Genomic DNA, 21,063 nt, shown 5'->3' with positions numbered 1-21,063 from the left:
TGCATACACTGAATCATCAAAGTATGACGGCACAATCTCGTAGAATAAGATATCCAAGTATAGTAGTAGAATCATATTTAGAATATGCATAAAGACTCTACATGTTGTATACTATGGAATAAATAAGTATCCCTAAACATGAACCAATTACAAAGCTACGACATGCCCTCTGTATCCTCAACCTGGCCCTCCTTGGTATCTGCTTGAATGGTCTCGCTGGCGCATTCCAACCCGTCCAGAACTTGGGGAGCTTGGTACACTTTCCGGCCATGCACAGCCCAGTAGACTAAAACGTCAGACATGAAAGATGAAATGGTGGAAACAACATACCTGCTGCGAAGAGGAAGACGACAGCAATAGCGACAATTGCGTAGTTCATGGTCGACCCAGTCGGATGGCTGTCCGGTGGGAACAAGAAAAAGACATTGCTAGTTCATTGATGAGCATTGAGCATTAAAATTGATTGTTCCGAGTACGTACGTCACCATGAGGAAGACGAAGGCAATCACATTGATACTGTAGCCATAACGGCCTAGACTGAATGGCCCTCGGGGGAGGATATGGCGTCCGCGGAAGACAAGCATGGCGATTGGCATTGCATAGCTGCAATTTAGCCCGACGACACAGGCGCTCACTATCGCATTGAAGGCACTAAATAATGAGATCAGAGCAAATCTAATATAAAAGTATATACATTACTCACGCTGGAGTCCCCAAGTAGATGAGACCAAAGACGGTGACCATGAAAATAGTGAGGACCATTGAATTAAAAGGCAGGTCTAGTCTTTTATTGATCCGCGCAAACCTGGTCATAGTCGGTTAGCTTTTTATTTATTTTCAATATTTTGGACCAACTCACACTGGGCTGAATGGGAGACCCTGATGGTAGGCAAAAGCGGCGTTCAACCGGGCAGAGGAGGTGACCACCTCGGATGCTGAGAACCAGATGATGTAGATAATCACTAAACAGAGACCAACTGCGCCCCAGCGGGAGCCTGCGGCTTGGTAGAAGACGGCAACAATCGGCCTGAGGATTAGCGTTGAATGATATAGTCAAGTAACTTGAACGTACGTGTAGGTCGATGTCACTATATCATCCACATTCTGCGCCGCGAACAGAATGCAAATCGAAAAGATCAAGCCGCTGCCTATTAGCTTAGGGAGTTTTGAGTAGGGAATCCGAACATACGTAAATGTCCCCAACGCAACCGCAATTATGATCGTCCTCGGCGCGTCCCTTCTCGGATGGGGCATTTCTTCCACCAGGTGTGCCACTCTGGATATTTCAGTATTGAAGCACAACACAAAAATGGAGCATCGTACGCATCATATGCTGTCAGGGAAAAACAGCTTTGCAACAGGCCCAGAATCCATGCCAGACCATTACTCCAGCCAGTCTCATTCAAAAAACCAGTAAAAACAAATCTGTATCTGTCATTAATATTAAAGTATAAGGCTTTGCATCTATGGAATACACGTACTCGGCTGATTGATAGGAGTCTTTGGTCAAGACCAACAGGGCAATCGAGATGGAAACAAATCCAGCCAATGAGATGTACACTTTTACCATCAGTTTTTGTCGTTAATTTTAATTGAAGAACTTACAGGACAGTTCACTGAGAAACGGAATCAATGGCGTCATAAAGGTATTAATTATGAACGCCGAAACCTCCACGACCATGTACAGGAGGAATTGATGCCAGCGGTGAAAGATATAGTCTTCATTGAAGAGACGAATGAGTCCCACCAGCATGGTGCCAAACAGAGACGGCCCAGTGGCGGCCAGGGCCCACCACGAAGCAGTGACGATCCACCCGCAGATGTAACTGAGGATGCGGCGGTACTTGGGTGGAGCCAGGATGGCTGTCCACTCATACTGGGCTCCATTTGTGGGATAGACAGAGCAGATCTCTGCCAGGCTCAGGGCCACCGCCATGGTCAGGACGCCAGAGACAATCAGGCCGTATAGAATGGCCACAGGGCCGCCGGAGGGCAATGCGATGTTCATCGACGCCGCCATGGACGTCCATGTTCTTGCCAGTCAGTTGATTGATTAGGTTAGAGTGCAAAAGGTTACCAAGACACTCACGTGAGCACCACAAACGCCAAGCCAAGCTGAGAGACAAATCCAAACTTCTTCTTCAGCGCCCGCTGGTCCACATCGGTTCCCATGGTGCTCTCTGGGGGTAGCTGAGTATCTGCCATATTGTCATGAAAAAAAGGACAAAAATGAAAATAATATAAAAAAAAAACTACCTGAATTCCGAGATAATTATACAACAACGGCATAAAATGCAAGCATATTTAGTCAGCGTTATCTCACACTACAACTGGGCCGAGTCAATTTGATCAGGCCGAGTCAAGGATATCTCAATGCGTATCTAAAGGATCCACCCCTATCTTTTAATTTTGGCCTATCAAAGTAAACTTTATTTTAGTATTCCAAAAACTGGGGTAGTAGCCTCATATACTGTAGGAGGGTATCCCTAGAGAAACCACATGGCATGCAGAATATGAAGCTCCTAGTATGGTTATCTCACTCTATATAGGGGAGTTCTCAATATAACAGACTTATATAAACAAGGATTATGCCACAAGGCAATTTCTAGTATATAGTTTGTGATATCATTAGAGCAGGATTAAGTAGTGGGTGTAATCCAATTGATTATCTTCCAATGGTGATGGTTCAGCTAATCAGTTAATTGCTTTTGTAGAGCCTAGGGGCTGTGTAAGGTTGTAATCGATATCAAAGAGATTGTCCTTTGGCTATCTATGTGTTAGGCTCTAATAGGCAAATAGGGAATACATAGTAGCAGAACAACAATGTGAGAAATATAGAAATAGCTATATAGCATATACAATCAAGATAGTAAGAGAGTAATGATAGCCATTTAATCATAATTCACCCCAATATGTCTTTTCCACACCTCGGCCCAGGGTGACATTTTCCAGGCGGAACAAGCCGCCGCCCTCATCTGAACATTCACCTGTGTTCTTCATTGCAGTCGTGACGATAATATCTTGCATCTCCTGGCCAACCCATGCGCCATGCGTAACACTCGGTGCATTCAAGGTCCAGGTTTGCAGTAAGCGGCCGCCTCTATCGTATTTCTCCACAAGAGAAGCGTCCCAGATGAAGGTAAAGACGTTCCCCTCCGAGTCGACGATCAACCCATCGGGTTCTCCCTGCTGCCCACTGCGGTCAACGTGTACTCGCCTATTGGCAACTTCTCCTGTAGTTTGATCGAAATCGTAAGCCCAGACCAGTTGGCGGTATGAGTCTGTATGGAACATGGTTGTCTGGTCGGCGGTCCAGCCGATCCCATTCGAGCAGACAATACCCCCATCCTCCTGGACATGGAGAGTGTCGTCCGGGTCGTATCGATATAGACAGCCCGCGGGTTTATATCCGGTAGGGACCACAGGGCGGGCCAAATCACTGCATCTTTAGCTGATTTTCTTTCTTTTTTTTTTTTTTTTTTTTTTATTAAAAACTGAATATAGAGAATTTTTTTTTTTTTTTTTTTTTTTTTTTTTTTTTCAAAATAATCTCACGAAAAATAAAAAGAACGTACGACTCATCAAGGCATTTATCAATGGACCCAAACCACAGGCGGCCCAGGGGATCGACAGCGCTGTCATTCAGCCGGACTGATGCCTGCTGCTCGCTCGGGATGACCTTAACCAGCTCCGTCCAGGTGCCATCCTCACCAAGTTTAACAACGCCAGTGAAAGTGCATAAGATATATCCACCCTGGCGGCAAAAGTTCATAGACGCAACTGGCTCCGGGCACTGGATCTTGCGGCGTGCGTACGAGGTGGAGGACAGGTCGAGGATATGGATTGTGTTGTTGAGGACGTCGAGATAGTGCAGAGTCTGGTCTGATGCTCGCCACAGCGGGCTCTCGCCCAGGGCTGTGTGTGGTTCAATGAATGATTCAACAGGATCCATTGTGTTGCTACAGGAATGTCAATGAGGGAATATGTTCTTATAAGATGATGGTGGGGTAGACTACTGCATTATGTAAGAATCAATGACCATGGGTATAATTGACTGGCTATTGGATATGATGGAATAGTCAGTGAAATGACCAAGAGTGTTTAGATATATTTGACTAGCATAAGATGTAGAGCTGTTTAAGGAGTAATAAAAGTATTCATTGCTAAACTGTATAAATGCATATTTTTAATCATGAGAAGAAATCTAAAGTGCAATATATCACAGGTTCCCCCGGATGCAGCAGCTCGATGTCTGGGCATCAGCAGCGGGCTTGTACTCGGTGCTCTGGTTGAACGCCTGGTTCGAAGGGGGCACGTCGTTGGTGGGGTTGTAGAGGGCGAAGTTGTACGGCTTCAGATGGACCTGGCCAATCTCGGCAGGCATGATGGGGAAGTCCTCGGTACGGGGGTTGTGGGTGAAGCCGAAGGTGTGCCAGATGACAATGTCCTGGTTGCGGACGACATCGCGGCCCTGAGCCAGCCACGACTTGATGCCGGTGCCGCCCAGCGACTGGTTGGTGTAGTCACCCGCGGGGAACAGCTGGCGGTCCTTGTGCTTGGTGACCCAGATGGAGTGCTCGCAGAACTCGGAGCGGCGGTCGTGCCAGGTGCCGGGTTTGGCGAGGAGGAGCTGCCAATTAGCTGATTGAATACAGAACAGAGGGTTCCAAATGGATAGATAGATGTGGCTTACCTGAGAGCGGAGAGGAACCAGCTTGTAGCCGATGGGAGTGAGCGAGACGGGGTTCTCGATGTTCTCGTTGAGGATCTTGAAGACACGGCCCTTGGAGATGTCGTCTTCGACGTGGCCGGCACGGTCGAGGATGGTCTGCTGGGTGATGTAGCCGGTGCCGAGGGGGTTGAGCTCCTCGTCCCAGTCGATGGCGACCGAGTCGGTCGAGGCAAAGCTGTTGAGATGGCCACCGACGGCGGGGTCGATGCGCAGATTGAACAGATGCTGGTGGTAGGGGGCCATGACGCCGTCGGCGACGCGGGCGCCCCAGGGGACCTTGACCTTCTCGCCGATGGGCTGGGTGGAGAGGATACCGGTGGCGCGGGTCTCGAAGGTGATCTCACCGGACTGGTCAAAGTACCACATGAAGATGTACTCGTAGTTGGCGACGGTGATGATGGTCTGCAGCACCAGCTGGCGCTTGCGCACGACGGTGGCCTTGCCGGTGCGGTGGTTGGTGTGCTTCCACTGGATGCCGTTGTCGACCTCGTGGATGCAGATGGCGTTGGGGCGAGGCGCCGGCGTGCCATCGGCGGCCACGACGCAGCCGTCGATGTACTTGATCATGCCGAGACAGTCACAGCCGACTAAACCATGAGCTTCCATTCTCTATAGAGCACATCAGGATAGGACTTACGCTGAAGGTTGTTGGCGGTGACACCGGCACCGACGTTGCCCAGATCAAAGGCACCCTTGCGGTAGATGGGGTTACGGGGGTCGCCGTAGGGGACGAACATCTCCGAGAGCGACAGACGGTAGAAGGCGCTGGTTCCATCAAAGGAGAGATCGTGAAGAGTCAAGCCTGGGGAGTCAAGTCAGCATCAAGAAACAAATCAAGCAAGAGGCAAGGCGAGAGTGGGATCATACCCTCACGCCAGTTGAAGCCGACACGGAAGCGCCACTTCTCCCACTCGATGAGGTGGCCGGTGACGGTGAAGGAGGCGCCCTCGGGCTGGACAACCTGGTAGGGCTTCATGGTGGTGCGCGGGGGGTTCTTCTGCAGGCGGTGGTCGTACTCGGCCTCGTAGGGGTTGGTGCGGCGATGGGGCACGTTCTGGCCGGCGGTGGTGCTGGCGTCGGCGCCCAGGGGCAGGCGGATGATCTTCTTGACCTTCATGGCGCACAGGTCGACGATGACCATGAAGTCCAGGGGGAAGCAGTAGTGGTTGGAGTCCGGGTCGTTGTTGTCCGGGTTGCGCATGTACATGAAGACCTGGGTGTGGCGCTCCTGGGTCTCGGTGCCGTCGACGCCGTAGTCCCAGGGGTCCAGGACGACGGTGGTGTCGTCGATCTTGAGGCGCTTGATCTCCTCCTTGACGCGGGGGTCGGCCATGACCACCTGGGCGGCCTCGTTCATCTCGGTGCGGTCGACGGGGCCGTGGAAGTCGCGCGGCAGCTCGACATGGTGGACGATCTGGTTGCCGGTGACATCGACAATGGCCTCGAAGAGACGCGGGGTGCGCTTGATGTACCAGATGAGGAAGACGCAGCGCGGCATGTAGGGCAGCGGCCGGTTGTTGTGCTCGGCGTCGAGATACTCGACCATCTGGGCCTTGGGGGGCTCCTCCAGGCCGGCGGCCTTGAAGTGCAGCGGGACGCCAGCATAGGCGGCCTTGACCAGGTCGGTCGCCCGCTGGATTTCCTCGGGGGTGGCGGGGTCCAAGGGATGGGCGGACATGTTTGCAGCGGAAGAAATACTGAACTGGTCAAGAAAGAAAGAATTGGTTGATGGAAAGAAGATGTAGACTCGTCGTTTGCGCGGCCTTAATAAAGCCTCTGGGGAGCCGAGTCACCCCTGCCGGGCCCTACAGAGCCCGTGTCCAGCGACACCGAGTCGATCCACTCAGAAGCCCTAAGTTGTGCTTATCTGGGCCTGTGCCGGGCTTATCGGCAGGGCCCGGCTGGCGATAAGCGGGGGAGGAGGCGGACTTTGTTGGAACAGCAGGATTATATAATTAATTTCTTTAAAAACTGTTAGATTATGGCCTCTATAATGACACTTACTTACCTAGCTAGATAAGTCTACGAGTAGCTACTTTTAATATTAACTCGTCAAGAGTCACCGGAATCACCTGGGGTTCAAGGAATTGCATCATTGATGTAGAATCAATAAGGATAATTTACTAATCTACGGAGTATAGTCTTGAGCTTATATATTTTTCTATATATTATAGTAATAATATAATAATAATATAATGAATTATCAGTGTGCAGGGATACATAAGATTTTTGAAAATTTTGGAATCCAACCTCTTCCGCTAAGCCTATCGCTGGGGAATTGGTAATTGGGTTATTGAATGATAAGCCTGGGCCGAGTCACGATAAAAGGCCCGAGGTTCCCCGCATCCCCGAGTTAGCCGGGACTCCGGACGGTGTTGGGGCCCAATAGAGAGGGCAGCCGGATTTCCTGGTTGTTGTTGCAGTTGTGATGCCCGGGCGGCTGATAGATAGTCGAGGTGAGATGGCGAGCAGCGCGGGGTCGCGAGGATCCAGGGGAAAGCGGACACAGGCAAAACACCTCGCCCGTTTGCTGCTGGGCGTGTTTCTGAAGGCCAGAGTGCGTAAGCCCTGTTTACTCCCTGGATCCCTCCTGTGTAAGGGTCGCTGGACGCCCAGAGAAGATATCAATCTCGTGCTGCTGCTGCCTACCAAACGGAACTGAATCGGTGCGTCTTCTCTATATCTATATTTACACATCAATACATCTACCCAAACAGCGTCCATGATCTCTGGTCGGAAAGAGGATCAGGGTGCCAGACGCCACAGCGAGATCCTCAACTCCGCCGTCAGCGACCGCCTGTGCCACTGGACCCCCGAGGAAGACCAGTATCTCACCACCAAGGTCTGCGAGCTGGGCCACGCCTGGGCGGCCATTGCTGCGAACCTGCCCGGTCGCCCGCCCTTGACCTGCCGGAACCGCTGGCGAAAGCTGCAAAAGGCCCTCTTCCGGCAGGCGCACAGGGGCGTCGCCGCGGCCGTCGCCGCTCGAAGCTCGACGGCAACCGGCTCCTCCTCGCCCCCCGATGACTTCTCCGACGACTCTGACGACGCCGACAACGATTCCTTCTCCTCCCTGGACGCCGCGCCCGAGTCCAACCCGCCCGCCCGCCGAGGGGGCTTCCCCAGCCAGGTGTTAGCCCCCGCTGCCGCCCCCTCGCCCCCGACCGACCCGGGCAGACTGTCGGTGTTTCCCAACGCGAGCTCGCTGCCCTCCTTCGACCAGAGCGCATACCCCCCGGGCGATCAGGCTGCTGCCTTGGACATGATGACGGCCTCCTCGCCCGCCATGACTGTCGATTCGCTGGGCATGCCCTTGCATCTCTCTCCGCCTCTCTCGTCTACCGGCCCCCTCCCCTCGAGCAATTACCGCCACTCCCTCGTGCCCTTTATCCCCCAGGGGGCCGCCCCCAATCAGCATTTGGGCCCCTGGACAACAACTCTCTCCTCTACCTCTGTGGCGAACTCCATGCCCATCATGCAGCACTTCAACACGCTGGGTTCGGGAATGGCTGCCCCCACGGGCATGGTGCCGGCTCTTTTCCCGACAAGCTGGCCCGGCGGCCTGGCTGGGAATCAGTCCGACCAGCGCGCGGTATCGGGCTATCCACAGACCACCAGGCAATCGGCTGCAAACCATCAGCACCACCACCATCACCACCATATCTACCACCATCACTATCACCACTATAACTAGGCAGTATTTAACCCTATTGATATGACTTATCTCCTATACAACCTTGTACTGTCCAGAATCCAGCCGTAAGAAAGTCCTTCCAGTTGCCGTAATCTCGATCAAGGTCTGTCCTGGCGAGCTTTGTGAGCAAAACTTGATCAGTTGGTTGGAAGACCTACGTTGGAAGTCTACATGTGCAAAGTGTGTGGCTATTCAATATACATGGATAGCAGTTTAATCAATTATATATATATTGCTTATAGAAGTCTCCACTCCATTATATATATCCAGAAACTAATAAATGAGTATATGTATTTAGGTATTAAAGTAAAATCTTTACAGACTAATATACTGTCTGTGGCTGTGAACTTTAAACACAGGTACTTGATTATTATTCTCTTAGGTGCATCTACTCAGTCTTAGGACTTGTTTAGTTACAGAGCTTCGCTTTGCAACGTCTTGGACAATTGACCTGATTTGACATCTGATGCTGATTGGCTATAAAAGCTTTACGCGATTAGTCCGCTGTCCACTGAACCATGAAATCTAATTGATTACTCAACTCGAAGACATGAGTAGTCTTTCAAGTAAATAAGATATTATGTATTAGTTATATTATAATGGGAATATAAGGCCTAAAATTAGGGTACTATGATCATATGTATTAATTCTGTCAATTCTATTGTTGTTCAAATAATGATCCATAGTTACAGATGATCCGCCTCGTGGCCAAGGTGATACTACACAGGTTAGCAGGGCACTGCACAAATTTGAGAGAGCATATAAAGTATATATATATATATAAAACCTTAGAGAAGTACTATTAAGCCTATGGTTAGAAAGAATTTCTAGCAAGAGAGCACATAGTAGGTATGGTTCCACGGCTACCAAAGAAATTATACCGTAATTGTAGAATTACGCTTGAATTACGCTTGAAATATTGAATATCAAGGTATCATATGGCGAGGCTAGGCAAGTGGACCTTATAAAAGCCCAGGGCTAGTGAAAAAATTGGGTGCAATGTAAGTTATATTTTTAGAATCTCACTGCAATTAGCTGTAATTAACAATCCCATGGTGATTTTACAAGTTGTGTAATCTTTCAGAGCCATCCCTACTCTATAGTTAGTACAACTTTTTAGACAGTCGAGGGTTATTTCGGAGATTCAATATTAATAGAAAAGTTGTAGTATATTTCATATGTCGGAAATATCACGCACCATATTCAACGTACGGCAGTGGCTACGCTAAAGCAGGTACGGAGTACTCCGTATAGGGAGTAATGACTCTACCTCGTAATGAGTAATGCGGATACTTGGCAAGGGTCCAATCGAGGGCTTTTGATTGGTTCAATGTGACCTTTGCTTTCAGCCTCAGCTCTGTCAGGGTTTATGTCTGACGCGTCTTTCTGACATTTCCGTTTTATTGTTCCTTATGTCTCTTCTATTGAGAGAGCATAGATTATAAACTCATCTAACAATACATAGAGGCAGGAAGCTCAATTGTCAGTACCCAGGCTAGACCCTTGAGTGCTGATCAGGCGGATGAAGTTAATCAAGAACATCATATCATGGTGAAAATAGCCGAGCCATGGTGAAAATAAGCGACGGAAAGGGGTAATGAACCACTAACTACTTAACTAGTGATCATACTTATTAAAGAATGTAGCGACTGGGGTGTCCATACAGCAAAAACACAATCTCAACTCCCCTCGCCATGTCTCTCTATCGCATCGCCCTCACGGCGGGCTTCTTGCTTGGCCAGGCGGCGGCCAACGTTCCCATTGCCAGCTCATCCGCCGCATCTCAGCCCTCGTTTGCCTGCTGGACAGACCTGGGCACGGAGTCCGTGGCGTCTATCCCAACATCCACCGCCACCAAGACCATCCACGATGCAAACCCCGTTATCGTGTACACGACGACGCAGGACACCGTCACGGTGACGCCTGCTGCGTCGACAGTGACTCTCACAGACTACGCGACCACCACGGTCACCGACATCGCGGGCACCCTCACGGACACCTTTTCGACGACCTCGACAGAATACGACACGGCTACGGTGACAGTCACTGCGGACCCGATTACCGCCACCCTCTCGATAACCGTGTCTGTTACTGCGACCAGCACCTCCACCATCGGCACCTCATCTGGCTTCATCCCGATTGCCGACTCGCTGACCGGCACCACGGTGTATAAACGCGACGTGAGTGAGACCAGCTGCCCCCTCGGACATGACGACTACCAGTACGCCACCTCTGTCGAGTGTGTGACCATCACCGCGATCAAGACCACCACCACCGAGACGGTCACAGCCGCCGCCTCGACGGTGACAGCGGCCAGCGAAACCAGCACAGTCTCCACCACCAGCACCATCACGAGCAGCACGACCATGGTCGCCGAGGAGGTCTCTACCACCCTCAGCTACAGCACCACCTCGACTATCACTGAGACCAGCACCGCGCCGGCAGTGACCAGCACCGTGACAGCCACCACCACTGTGACGGCGGCGGTGTCAACCACCAGTGTCTATGGTGCCTGCGCGACGGACAATCTGGCAGGCGCCCCGCTCTCTTCGTTGTTTGGCTCGCTCGCCGGCGAATACATTCAAAACATTTATGCCACTACCTTCGCCGAGACCCTCTCAAGCTCTAGCTCTGCCTCAGCGTACGACTGCTGTGTGTCCTGCCAGGAGAACTCTGCTTGTATGTATTCTGCTTGGTACGATTCGTACTGCTATATAGTCACGTCAAGTGTGTGCTCGGTATCGACTTACTATGGCACGGCGGATCTTGTATCATCATCAGCGACCTGGGGGTACGTCGTGTCGAACGGCAACTGCGCGCGTGTTGTAAGCTGATTTATAATTACCATGGTGCTTCATGTGCGTTCTGTTCAAAATAAAAAGGTATAGTCACGCTGAACGATGACTGATGGCTAAGAGATTACCCTCGACATATCATCAAGCATGATGACCATTCCTGCTCTAACCAGTACTGCATGACTTGTATAATAGAGTATAAGATGACTGGGTATCATATAATAGGCATCTAACATATAATCAAATAATACCCCTATGTTCATTGAATATTTCATTCTAAAGTGCTGTTATTAAAGCACTTCCGAGGTTATTATCTCTCAATAAGCACCCCAGACAGCACCAGCCTATTTATTGATAGGGATATTCTGAACTTGGTCTTGTCCAAGGTATATGAAGAGCTCGTGTGGATTGTAGACACACCGTGGAACCGGCAACGGGGTTCGGGGCATCTGCCAACTCTGTCGGCACTCAATTGTGAGCTGACGCAATTAGAATCCTTTCCCCAATATACTATGTTGTAGTACTCCGTACAGAGTAATGATTTTCGGCGGTCGGGTTTGGATGCAATCCCTTCGGGCTCGGGATTCAATGCATATACAAAGAATGATATTTAAAGACGCATTCGGTCAGTCACTTTCGTAGGATGATAAAAAAGTCCGATCTCATCTAGCATTTCGTTTTCAAAATGGCCAACCAAGCTGTCTGGATCAAAGGGAAGCACGCCTGCCTTGAGGTTGATGAAGCCGAGATGCCAACACCCGGCGACGGCGAGGCCTTGGTGAGGGTTGATGTGGTTGCTTTGAGCCCCCTTGAATCGAAGCTGCAAAAGTATATCCTCAAAATGCTGTGAGTGGCCATAAGCTGATTCTCTACCCATAGAGTTGTTTAAGGTCAAGGCTCCCCTTCAAGTATTATAAGGGAAACCATATTACCAACTATTTATATTATATTGCTTTTTGAACATTTCTTCTAAATTAAATATACATCAGAAGACCTCAATCACAGTAGAGAATTTATTATAGATAACTGGATATAAGGCTTTTCAACTAGAATATAATAGTATCCAGGTTCCTGTGAACAACTCGACAGAATATAAAAATAAAAAGGAGGATAGCCTGTTGAGACGGTTAAGTTTGAGAGATGAATCAACCTTGATTTAAAAAGGTTCATACATCGGCAACTCTAGCTTATAGTTAAATCTTATGGACCAAACTATCTAGGCTTGGTTCATGACGCACTTATAGAGTTTAGATTATCAATATTTCTCAATCAGATACGGTTATTGGATTTCGATACTATATCAAGTTCAAACTGGGATGCTAATATAGGAACGCTCTAATAAATTTGTGCAAAACCGTTCTTGCATATATACCCTCAACTTGCAAGCCATGCTATTCAATCGCCTCGGTTGATATAGCAAACTTACTCAACGCACGGAGTCTGGAACCATACAAGTAAAGCAAGAAGATTCCGACGATGCCGATGACGCTTAGTCCACCGAGGAGACTGACACCGCGAGCCACACCCAAGTTGTTGAAGAGCGGGTGTGCAAAGAGCACGCTGCCACAAGCCAACGCACTGCGGAAGAAGTCATTGGCGGCGAACAGACTAGCAGCGTACTTTGGGTAACTGAGCGGAACATAGATGAAGATACATTGCATGACAACAAAGCAGGCAGCACCGTAGATGGCGATGCCGATGGTGGGAACAATCCAGTGGATGGAGGCGCGCGCTGTCCAGGCAAAGAGGAATAGGCCGATAGTAGGACCGAAAGAGGCGGGCAGAGCTGGGACTAGACGTTGCTCCTGCACAGGAAACCCGAGCTTAACGATGCGAGGATTGGCCCAGAAGTAGAGGTAAGAAAAGTAGATGGCGACGCCCAGCAGGCAGGAGACCATGATGCACAGGAAGACCAGGCCGATCTGGCCCAGATTCATGTTATAGTAGACCGGATAGACGAGGGGGAAGACCTCGAAGAAGGAGTAGTAGATGCCGTAGATAATGGCCGTGTAGATTTGAACAAAGAGCACGGCCGGATCTTTGATGGTGATTTCTAAGGGCTTGATGAGCGCATCGACTGCAATGGCGGACAACCGCAGGTGGCGCTGGTCTATCTCTGACTGAGACATGAAACGTTTGTCGTTGTAGATCTTCCGAAGACGTTGTGCCCGTCGAAGAAGAATCGTCGCACTGCTGGTCTCGGGCAGGAAGAAAAACATGATGAGGAAGACTGGGGCTGAAGCCCAGAGAGACTCGTAAAGCGACCAACGCCAGGACTCGGCGGGCACTGCGAAGCCACTGATGAGTGGGCCAAGAGCAGCTATGCAGTTAGTTAAGAATCATAAGAGGGGGGGGGCAAAGAGGAGCCCTTACGTCCACAGTATGCAGCTGAAACCCAGGCCATCATGGCGTATGGCAGAGACAGGAAGCTGTACATGTCCCCGATGGAGGCACCGCCCGAGGCTAGACAAGGAGAGCCGAAGAAGCCTTGCAAGAAGCGCAGCACCATCAAGCCGGGAAAGTTGCCCACTAATGCCGTGGGGATAGAAATGATGACGAAGAGAAACATGGTGATAATATACACAGGATTGCGTCCGATTATGGGAATCTCACTCAAGGGAGAGAAGATCAAGGGGCCAGTACCATAACCGAGGACGTAAAGTGAGAGGCCTAAGGTGGCCAGCAGCTCGCTGACCCCGAATTTGGCCATGATGGCCTGCTCAGATGAGGTGTAGATGGCAGATGTAGTATAGACAACAAACGTGTAGAGGCAGATGATAGTCGCGAGCAGCGCCCGCTTGACATTGGACCAATTGTGTGGGTTCTCTGCATCGTCGGTATAATACCAATCGACCAGGATAGCACCCTCTTTGGTTCGTTGGGGGACGATCGGCATGGAATACGTTCTTTTGATCGTTATATCCTGTTCCTCACCAGCCTCAAGGCGGGCTTCGTCAGGATTGTTGGTCGTTCCAGAGTCATGGCTCTGTTTCACAGTCAACTCATCACTCTCGCCTTCTTCCTTTTCCTTTCCATTGTTGTTTTCATTCATCAGTTGTATCCATGGCTCGGGGAGTTTGAAGCCGGGCTTTTCTTCTGGATATTGAAAGTACCGATTCCTCGTCAGGAGTCGGATAATTTGCCCCAGAGGAGCATCTCGAAGGACAGCTTCCATGATTCACGAGGGGGTTCTTGGCCGTGGTGAAAGGTTCAATGAGGACAGTACAGCAATTACCATGGAGACATGGACTTGACAATACCATATATATAGTATCACTAATAAGCGAAAGCAACCTTTCGGACTAACCCTGCTAATGCCGAGCAATTCGAAATCAATCATCGAAGTGATTACGCGACGTCATAAGCTTATCCCATAACCTAACAAAGGTATTATTATTAATTTGGAATGAACTGAACAAATGTCAGCTCGGAGGATTGGCTTCGCCAATAGAGATGGGTTCAAGTCCGAATAAACCCTAAAGAGTCATCATTCATGGGGCCAAACTATAAGCTCTCTTTATCTCCGATCATAAGCCCGCCATAAAAGCTGGTTTATAATCTAAGCTTGTATGGATTTGTAAGAGTGGCAAACTAACATTTAACTCTATTAGTACTACTATACCTATTCAGGGTTATTTGATTATTTCAGACCAATATGGTATTGGTAAGCACGAGTGATTACACATGACCTCAGGCGGCACATGCACACTGTTCCAGAAAATTCTGAACTCTCTTATATCTAATAAGCTGTGCCCGCCTACTCATGATCACTATTTAGAGCACTTTACTAGGTTTATACTGACCTGCTTAACTAACACTTATCAGTAGCTGCAGTGCCGGCACAAGCCTATAGAGACATCAATTATAAGCGTTCACTGTCAATGTCTATGCAGACGATGACTCCTATAAATGAGTCCCATAGACTATCTAGATGTGTGACCTAAGTACAGAGGCTGGAGTGAAATTTTGTAAGCTAATGTAGAACATGGATCTGGCCTAATGCTCTTAAAACTGCCGGATTTATCAATGTCGTCATAATGGTGATTAAGACCTCTTTAAGCGCTTGGCCTAAGGATGAAAGGCAGAAGAATATTGGGCGGTATTAGAGGTCTCTACATAGTCAAGATCTTGACTCTTATTTGCCTGGTATTCTAAGATCTACCCTAGGGTGGGCAGAGCTGGAGACTACAGTGATGACAGCCAGGGTAAAGAATAAACTGGCAGGCCCTACTACACATCGGTATAATAAGCTCTACATAATCTATGGCAAGTAGCCATGAATAATCTAGTTATTTCTTAGTTGTCATCAGGTCTAGATTATCTATGTAGAAACTATAAGAAGAACAGGTTTCAAATGCCATGGCTGATTCAGGTTATCTATAGAAACATTATATATACTCTTCAATATTATAATTCATCTAGGCCACATGAATATAGATGTCTTCCTCTAACCCAGAGGCCTTCCAGCCAGAGCGGTGGCTCAATTATCCGAATGACAAGAAGCCCATGCAGCGCTCTCTCATGGCGTTTCCCTGAGGAAGTACACATTGCGCTAGCATCGAGTATGGCCTTATTTGTAACCTAACCTCTACGGTAGGACGAAGCAGCTAGCCTCGTCCACCTCCAGTGCATGCTAATGATCAGCTCGCTGGCTCGGCAGAAGACATGGACCCGGATATGTTTGCAGGAGGGCGGCTTAGGCCTAGCATTAACTTCAATGAGAAAGCGGAATTTACTGAAAATTCAAAGGCAATGGATAACTGGTTGACTAGATTGTTCATTATCCCTCATATCTAATATCGCGCACCCAGTTCACCTTGCCTCTACATTCCCGTCGTCATGCAAGGCAATGACACAATGATAGGTGATCAAGCCCTTCCCCTGGAATTATCCTGGTAAGGCATGAAGATTTCTCATTCTCACTAGCTCTCCATCGCAAATTCTTCCTTAGACTCCTGTCGAATCGCCAATACGAGGTAGACCGAGTCAATACACAGTTGTGTAAAGAAAATGACAAAAATAGTCCAATATCCTATCCCCCCATTGAATGCCAAAGGGCCATACAAAGTCGTGTGTATACTGATCGCGGGAGTGTAAAGGATGGGTATAATGATATTGACAATTCCAAGCTCCTTTGGAAATAGAGGTTGCTCCCGATTATCAGCAAGGATTGCATGCGCAAAAGCAAAATTCTGTATCATGAATGTTGGCCATGTCATAATCGAACATAGCCAAAATAGGTCACTTAGGGTTTGCGTGATTTCGACCGGTCGATAAGGTCTAAAACCAATTAAGCCAAGGATTACACCTGGAAGCATGAGAGTCCAGACGCCAGCTGCAGCTGCAGCTAACTGTACTTGATGGACGTAGTAGGGTAATTTAGGGACACGACGCATCTGGTAGGATATAGCGGCTGAGAATGGGAGATAGAACATCCCTGAAACTATCATTAGAGCAGCACCGCCGTGGACACCTTTAATATGAGTCTGGTAGTGAAGTGCTGTTTGCTCAGCTGTCCACCAGGGCTTGATTGGAGGGACAAAGCGGGCAGCAACGAGGCCAAGTAGAACGAGGAGGCCGCAAATAATTCCGCAAGATGCATAATAATATTGAACCATGCACGATGAAATCCACTTTGATTGAGATATAGAGAGCAACCTTTTATCAAGCCACTTGTTGAAACCCATTTTCGATGACTGAGTTTGAATAAGTGGTATTAAAGGTGGAAGATCAGTCAAGTAAAATTGATCGGGGCAATAGCGATGAGCAATACTTTTGCAACACGGGGATGAAACGCCCTATATACATTTCAAGCTCTTTTGGTATGAGGTAGTTACTACACCGCCAAGTATGAGGCCCAGTTGATAGAAGCACCTGTAGGTGGAAGATCTATAGTTCACCCTAGTATTACATGTAGGTCTCCTGCACGCCAGAGATTTTAGTATATCTATCCCATTATAATAGAAGGCTCCCATAAGTAATTACCAGGCCTTAGCTGTGGTAATTGATTATTATTATATGCTTAGTGCACTATATAGGAGCCTTGCATATATACATACCTAAGTAAGGGGTGGTTATGGCAGACCTAGTGCTTGTGAAAAAGTTTATTTTAACTATTTAGCTATAAGAACTTTTAATATGTAAAAATATATATATATTATTATTATTTTTCCTATGAAAGTTTATTTAAATTTTACTTAGTGCTTTGTTAATATCTAGACAGTGGATTTTCTATTTAAAAAACTAATACCAGTTATTACTGTCCTAGCTATACTGCCAGGTTTCTTTTATTTCTGTTAAAGTGTGTGTATATTAATCGTATAATATCTGTGGCCCGGGAAAATGATGCCGCCAGGAAGCTTCAAACGGTAGGTAAGGAGGCTTATATACTGAGTCACAGAGGGACCTGAAGTGGTGGGAACTTGGGCTTGAACCGTTCTGATTGAGAAATAGGGATCTGCAAATTTGTGATATATCAAGTAAAACTAGGTTGTAAAACTTGCTCAGCCCTCCCGATTTCACTCAAGTAGGACTAAACTTTATTCATTCTGTATATTTGATATAATGATTTGGCTAAATGGATTGGAAGAATGTAGTACTGCAGGTATAGATACACCACCCTAAGATGTAACCACTCTTCAGGGTTTCCCCAACGGGAGGTATTGAATAGCTGCTAGTTAGTTATAGGCCAATACTGAATGGAGTGGAGTGTAATATGAAGAGTTCAAAAGCCAATTTCTAGACCGCCCTTTTATGGCCTTTTGAACTCACTATTTGCTGAACAAACACATAGATCAGAATATTATCCAGATGTATATGATGGTTGTAGCATCATTTTGTCTCACCATAATTTAGCCTAGTAAAGAAAAAGGAAAATTAGTACTAGCTGTACCACATGCATGGAAAATTAGGTGAATATAAGGGTTCTATGATATGCTTAGTTTATAATATCTATTAAAGCATATAACATTAACTTCTACCTCTACCAGAGGCCTCACCTACTATAGATAATACGCTATGGACGCAGGCAAACCTCAACGTCTAGATGTGGCCATAATTGGAGCAGGTGAGGTTTCTAAACATTCTGATATCCAGCCTTACTCAACAAAAGTGCAAGGATGGTACGGACTTGTAACGGCTCGCACATATCTACGACTTCGACCAGCTACCAAACTCCTTATTGTTGACTCTGAAGATACTGTTGGAGGAGTTTGGAGCAAAAACCGGTTATATCCAGGCTTGGTTGCCCAGGTATCAGTCGGGGTGAGTATACCCTACATTATTGTCTTAATCACATATTTAGAAGGCGCTAATCCCACAATTTTGCCATTAGTTTTTCAACTACTCTGACACCCCAATGTCACCTAATAACGAACATTCCAACGATCCACGTGTAACTGGCGAGATGATTTATGATTACCTACAGAAATATGCTGATGACCACGATCTACTTCGTCGCATTCGTTTGAAAACTTTCGTCCGGAATGCTACTCGTCTCCAGGATGGAGGTTGGCGCCTTTATTTTCGCAATTGCCTGGATATAATAGAGACAGACAAGCTTATAGTCGCGACTGGAATTACCTCAATCCCTAACATGCCCACGCTTGACGAAGATTGCAATGATGGTTCCGTGCCTACATTACATGCCCGAGATCTTGGCAACGCTCTCTCCATGATCCGTGACAAAGACGAAATCCAAGAAATAGCGGTAGTTGGTGCAGCGAAATCGGCCTGTGATGCGGTTTATTCGCTTCTGAACATGGGGAAGAGGGTGAAATGGCTAATACGGGAAGAAGGAGCAGGTCCGATAGCGATTCTTCCATCGAATCTTATAGGAGGAGTCCATTGCATCGCCTTGACTTCCACCAGACTCATGTCATACCTGAGTCCCTCCATTCTTAACTGCCAGGGATTACTATATAGAGCCTTTCAAAAATCGTCACTAGGTAGATGGTTTATTACAAGGTTCTGGGAGTTGCTTGGCACCATTAGCTATAAAAATGCTGGCTATGATCAGGGTGATCATGTCAAAATGCTTGAGCCAGAGTTTGGGCGGCAAGGGTCAGTAAAGATCAATATTTTCAGGACTCATCTTCTTTTCTATTGTATTAAGCTAACATTATATATAATAGTGTATTTTGGTGCCATTCTGGACTTGGGATCATCACAGCTCCTAATTTCTGGCCTACTTTACATAGCCCAGCCTTGACGGTATTACGTGACCGAATCAAGTCAATTAATAAGGGTACTGTGCACCTGCAGAAACCAGATTCAACACCTTTCCATAGTGATTTTATGCTCATGTGTACCGGCTGGGGTGACCATTTTTCCATGTTTGATGCTCCTCACAAAAAACTCATCGGCCTTCCCACTTACCAAACTTGCTGCGATGCATTGCTTCCAATTGACTATGAACAAGGGACTCTCAGGGACCAGGAGATTGACTGGATCTCTCATGAAGCTGTTGCCGACAGAATAGTACAGCAGAAACTCCCACTTCTCACCGCGACTTTTGAAATAGGCCATAAAAAGCGTTTGGATCCACATCGGCAAAGAAAATGGAGACTATATCGCCGAGTAATTCCTGTTGAACTAGCAGCAAAAGGCGATCGCTCAATTGCTATCTTAGGTCAGATTCACACAGCACAAACGCCTCTAGTTGCAGAAATACAGTCCTTCTGGGCAGTTCTATACCTGCTTGGGGAAATTGAGATTCCCAGTATAGATGTGATGGCAAAAGAGGTGGCCTTGTGGAATGCTTGGACTCGAATGCGATACCTGAATCAGGGCCAGGTATCTCCGTACTCTCTCTATGACTTTTTGCCTGTGGGTACTTTTTGTTTTTCTATTCCTCTACTAATACAAGACTTTTATCCTTCGTTCGAACTAACATCTTATTGATAGTACATCGACTTATTGTTCCAAGACCTGGGGCTCAAGAGTCGGCGTAAGAGCAACCCAATTTCCGAGTTCTTTAGTCCATATTCACCACGTGACTTTAATGGCTTTATTGATGAATATTTACAACTAAAGCAGGAAGCAAAACAGTGATAGTTAAGCTTTGGGGCATTAAAGAGTTCTGATCTATTCAAAAAAACTACTCGCGACTTGCAAAAATGTTGATGCTAAAGAAGGATTTCTATTGACTCTCAAATTGACTAATTTAAGTTAATAAATTATCATTGGCGCTGGGGAAATGGCTATCATAAAGGCGGTTGAAGAACCGTTGCTAAGAGCTCTATAGTGATCTGGCTTCTCTCAGCTGCATAAAATAGATCTGATAGTCTATATTAAGTAAGTGTGAAACTCTTTTTTAAGTATTAGCCTTAGGCATTATATTTAGTCTCTATTAGTGTATATAGCTTTAACTCCTGGTCATTCTTCTAGATTATATTATGTAAGTGAGACTAGAGATTTTTATTAGACTTGTCAGCTGTTGAGCAAATATTGATACAGCATTAACTTTCACACTATAAGAAGGAACTTAATATAGAATAGATGGAATGAAATCATATTTTATCAATTGGCCCGAGACTCTAGCGGTCGAAAATCGATCCCAGACACTGGGTTCATGTTACCATTTCTACAAATACAACATAATGAAACATGAGAAAGCAAAGTAGATAATCTTATTCTCTCAAGTGCATGTTTATTGCCAGGAGCTAGGCTTCGAGGAACATTATAATCTCTTAATTAGAATGAATACTGTCATATATAAACACAGCCAATATATATATATATATCTCTCTCTCTTTTTTTGATTCAAAGTTTCTTTAACAATATATTACAATTTTGAAAGTCCCTAATATAATTTAATGTCGCACGACCTATATAAACTATTT

General features: G+C 47.1%; 9 protein-coding genes across 9 annotated transcripts; 4 read left to right on the top strand and 5 right to left on the bottom strand.

Annotated features, from left to right (window-relative positions):
* Positions 1-130: 130 nt before the first annotated feature.
* ASPZODRAFT_105533 (hypothetical protein) lies at positions 131-2,172 on the bottom strand (the record flags this gene model as incomplete). The annotated part of the gene is made up of 11 exons (XM_022720905.1): positions 131-286; positions 331-428; positions 481-651; positions 704-805; positions 860-1,027; positions 1,073-1,144; positions 1,190-1,276; positions 1,324-1,425; positions 1,482-1,560; positions 1,606-2,033; positions 2,090-2,172. The coding sequence occupies 11 exons, from the start codon at positions 2,170-2,172 to the stop codon at positions 156-158; spliced, it is 1,521 nt and encodes a 506-aa protein (XP_022576767.1). The 3' UTR covers positions 131-155.
* Positions 2,173-2,886: 714 nt separating this feature from the next.
* Positions 2,887-3,952, bottom strand: ASPZODRAFT_170280 (hypothetical protein; the record flags this gene model as incomplete). The annotated part of the gene is made up of 2 exons (XM_022726936.1): positions 2,887-3,439; positions 3,576-3,952. 2 exons carry the CDS (start codon positions 3,950-3,952, stop codon positions 2,896-2,898), a joined length of 921 nt encoding a protein of 306 aa, XP_022576766.1. The 3' UTR covers positions 2,887-2,895.
* A 267-nt stretch (positions 3,953-4,219) lies between these two features.
* ASPZODRAFT_20648 (hypothetical protein) lies at positions 4,220-6,410 on the bottom strand (the record flags this gene model as incomplete). The annotated part of the gene is made up of 4 exons (XM_022727636.1): positions 4,220-4,630; positions 4,694-5,319; positions 5,370-5,534; positions 5,600-6,410. The coding sequence occupies 4 exons, from the start codon at positions 6,408-6,410 to the stop codon at positions 4,220-4,222; spliced, it is 2,013 nt and encodes a 670-aa protein (XP_022576765.1).
* Positions 6,411-7,454: 1,044 nt separating this feature from the next.
* ASPZODRAFT_20647 (hypothetical protein) lies at positions 7,455-8,426 on the top strand (the record flags this gene model as incomplete). The annotated part of the gene is made up of 1 exon (XM_022727635.1): positions 7,455-8,426. The coding sequence occupies one exon, from the start codon at positions 7,455-7,457 to the stop codon at positions 8,424-8,426; it is 972 nt and encodes a 323-aa protein (XP_022576764.1).
* A 1,423-nt stretch (positions 8,427-9,849) lies between these two features.
* ASPZODRAFT_1502396 (hypothetical protein) lies at positions 9,850-11,475 on the top strand. Its single transcript, XM_022725596.1, has one exon. It carries the CDS (start codon positions 10,121-10,123, stop codon positions 11,258-11,260), a length of 1,140 nt encoding a protein of 379 aa, XP_022576763.1. The 5' UTR covers positions 9,850-10,120; the 3' UTR covers positions 11,261-11,475.
* Positions 11,476-11,906: 431 nt separating this feature from the next.
* ASPZODRAFT_20645 (hypothetical protein) lies at positions 11,907-12,110 on the top strand (the record flags this gene model as incomplete). Its single annotated transcript, XM_022727634.1, has 2 exons — positions 11,907-12,049; positions 12,101-12,110. 2 exons carry the CDS (start codon positions 11,907-11,909, stop codon positions 12,108-12,110), a joined length of 153 nt encoding a protein of 50 aa, XP_022576762.1.
* Positions 12,111-12,482: 372 nt separating this feature from the next.
* Positions 12,483-14,689, bottom strand: ASPZODRAFT_137397 (hypothetical protein). Its single transcript, XM_022724304.1, has 2 exons — positions 13,595-14,689; positions 12,483-13,541 (listed from the first exon to the last, which is right to left on the bottom strand). The coding sequence occupies exons 1-2, from the start codon at positions 14,394-14,396 to the stop codon at positions 12,613-12,615; spliced, it is 1,731 nt and encodes a 576-aa protein (XP_022576761.1). The 5' UTR covers positions 14,397-14,689; the 3' UTR covers positions 12,483-12,612.
* Positions 14,690-15,910: 1,221 nt separating this feature from the next.
* Positions 15,911-16,974, bottom strand: ASPZODRAFT_137396 (hypothetical protein). The gene has a single exon (XM_022724303.1). It carries the CDS (start codon positions 16,906-16,908, stop codon positions 16,144-16,146), a length of 765 nt encoding a protein of 254 aa, XP_022576760.1. The 5' UTR covers positions 16,909-16,974; the 3' UTR covers positions 15,911-16,143.
* Positions 16,975-18,238: 1,264 nt separating this feature from the next.
* Positions 18,239-20,272, top strand: ASPZODRAFT_77332 (hypothetical protein; the record flags this gene model as incomplete). Its single annotated transcript, XM_022730163.1, has 5 exons — positions 18,239-18,287; positions 18,339-18,484; positions 18,555-19,282; positions 19,354-20,047; positions 20,126-20,272. 5 exons carry the CDS (start codon positions 18,239-18,241, stop codon positions 20,270-20,272), a joined length of 1,764 nt encoding a protein of 587 aa, XP_022576759.1.
* Between the last annotated feature and the right edge of the window lie 791 nt (positions 20,273-21,063).

The sequence above is a fragment of the Penicilliopsis zonata genome, assembly GCF_001890105.1.
Source record: "Penicilliopsis zonata CBS 506.65 unplaced genomic scaffold ASPZOscaffold_34, whole genome shotgun sequence".
Lineage (NCBI taxonomy): Eukaryota > Fungi > Ascomycota > Eurotiomycetes > Eurotiales > Aspergillaceae > Penicilliopsis > Penicilliopsis zonata.
The sequence above is the reverse complement of the archived record's forward strand: the minus strand, read 5'-3'. Positions and strand labels throughout refer to the sequence as shown.

What these genes read in the sequence shown, in the direction of transcription:
- ASPZODRAFT_1502396 (XM_022725596.1), top strand. Translation starts at nt 10,121, where the DNA reads ATGTCTCTCTATCGCATCGCCCTCACGGCGGGCTTCTTGCTTGGCCAG.
- ASPZODRAFT_137397 (XM_022724304.1), bottom strand. Translation starts at nt 14,396, where the DNA reads ATGGAAGCTGTCCTTCGAGATGCTCCTCTGGGGCAAATTATCCGACTC. An exon ending in TTCAGCTGCATACTGTGGAC is followed by an intron (nt 13,542 to 13,594) that starts GTAAGGGCTCCT and finishes CTAACTGCATAG; the next exon opens with CTGCTCTTGGCCCACTCATC.
- ASPZODRAFT_137396 (XM_022724303.1), bottom strand. Translation starts at nt 16,908, where the DNA reads ATGGGTTTCAACAAGTGGCTTGATAAAAGGTTGCTCTCTATATCTCAA.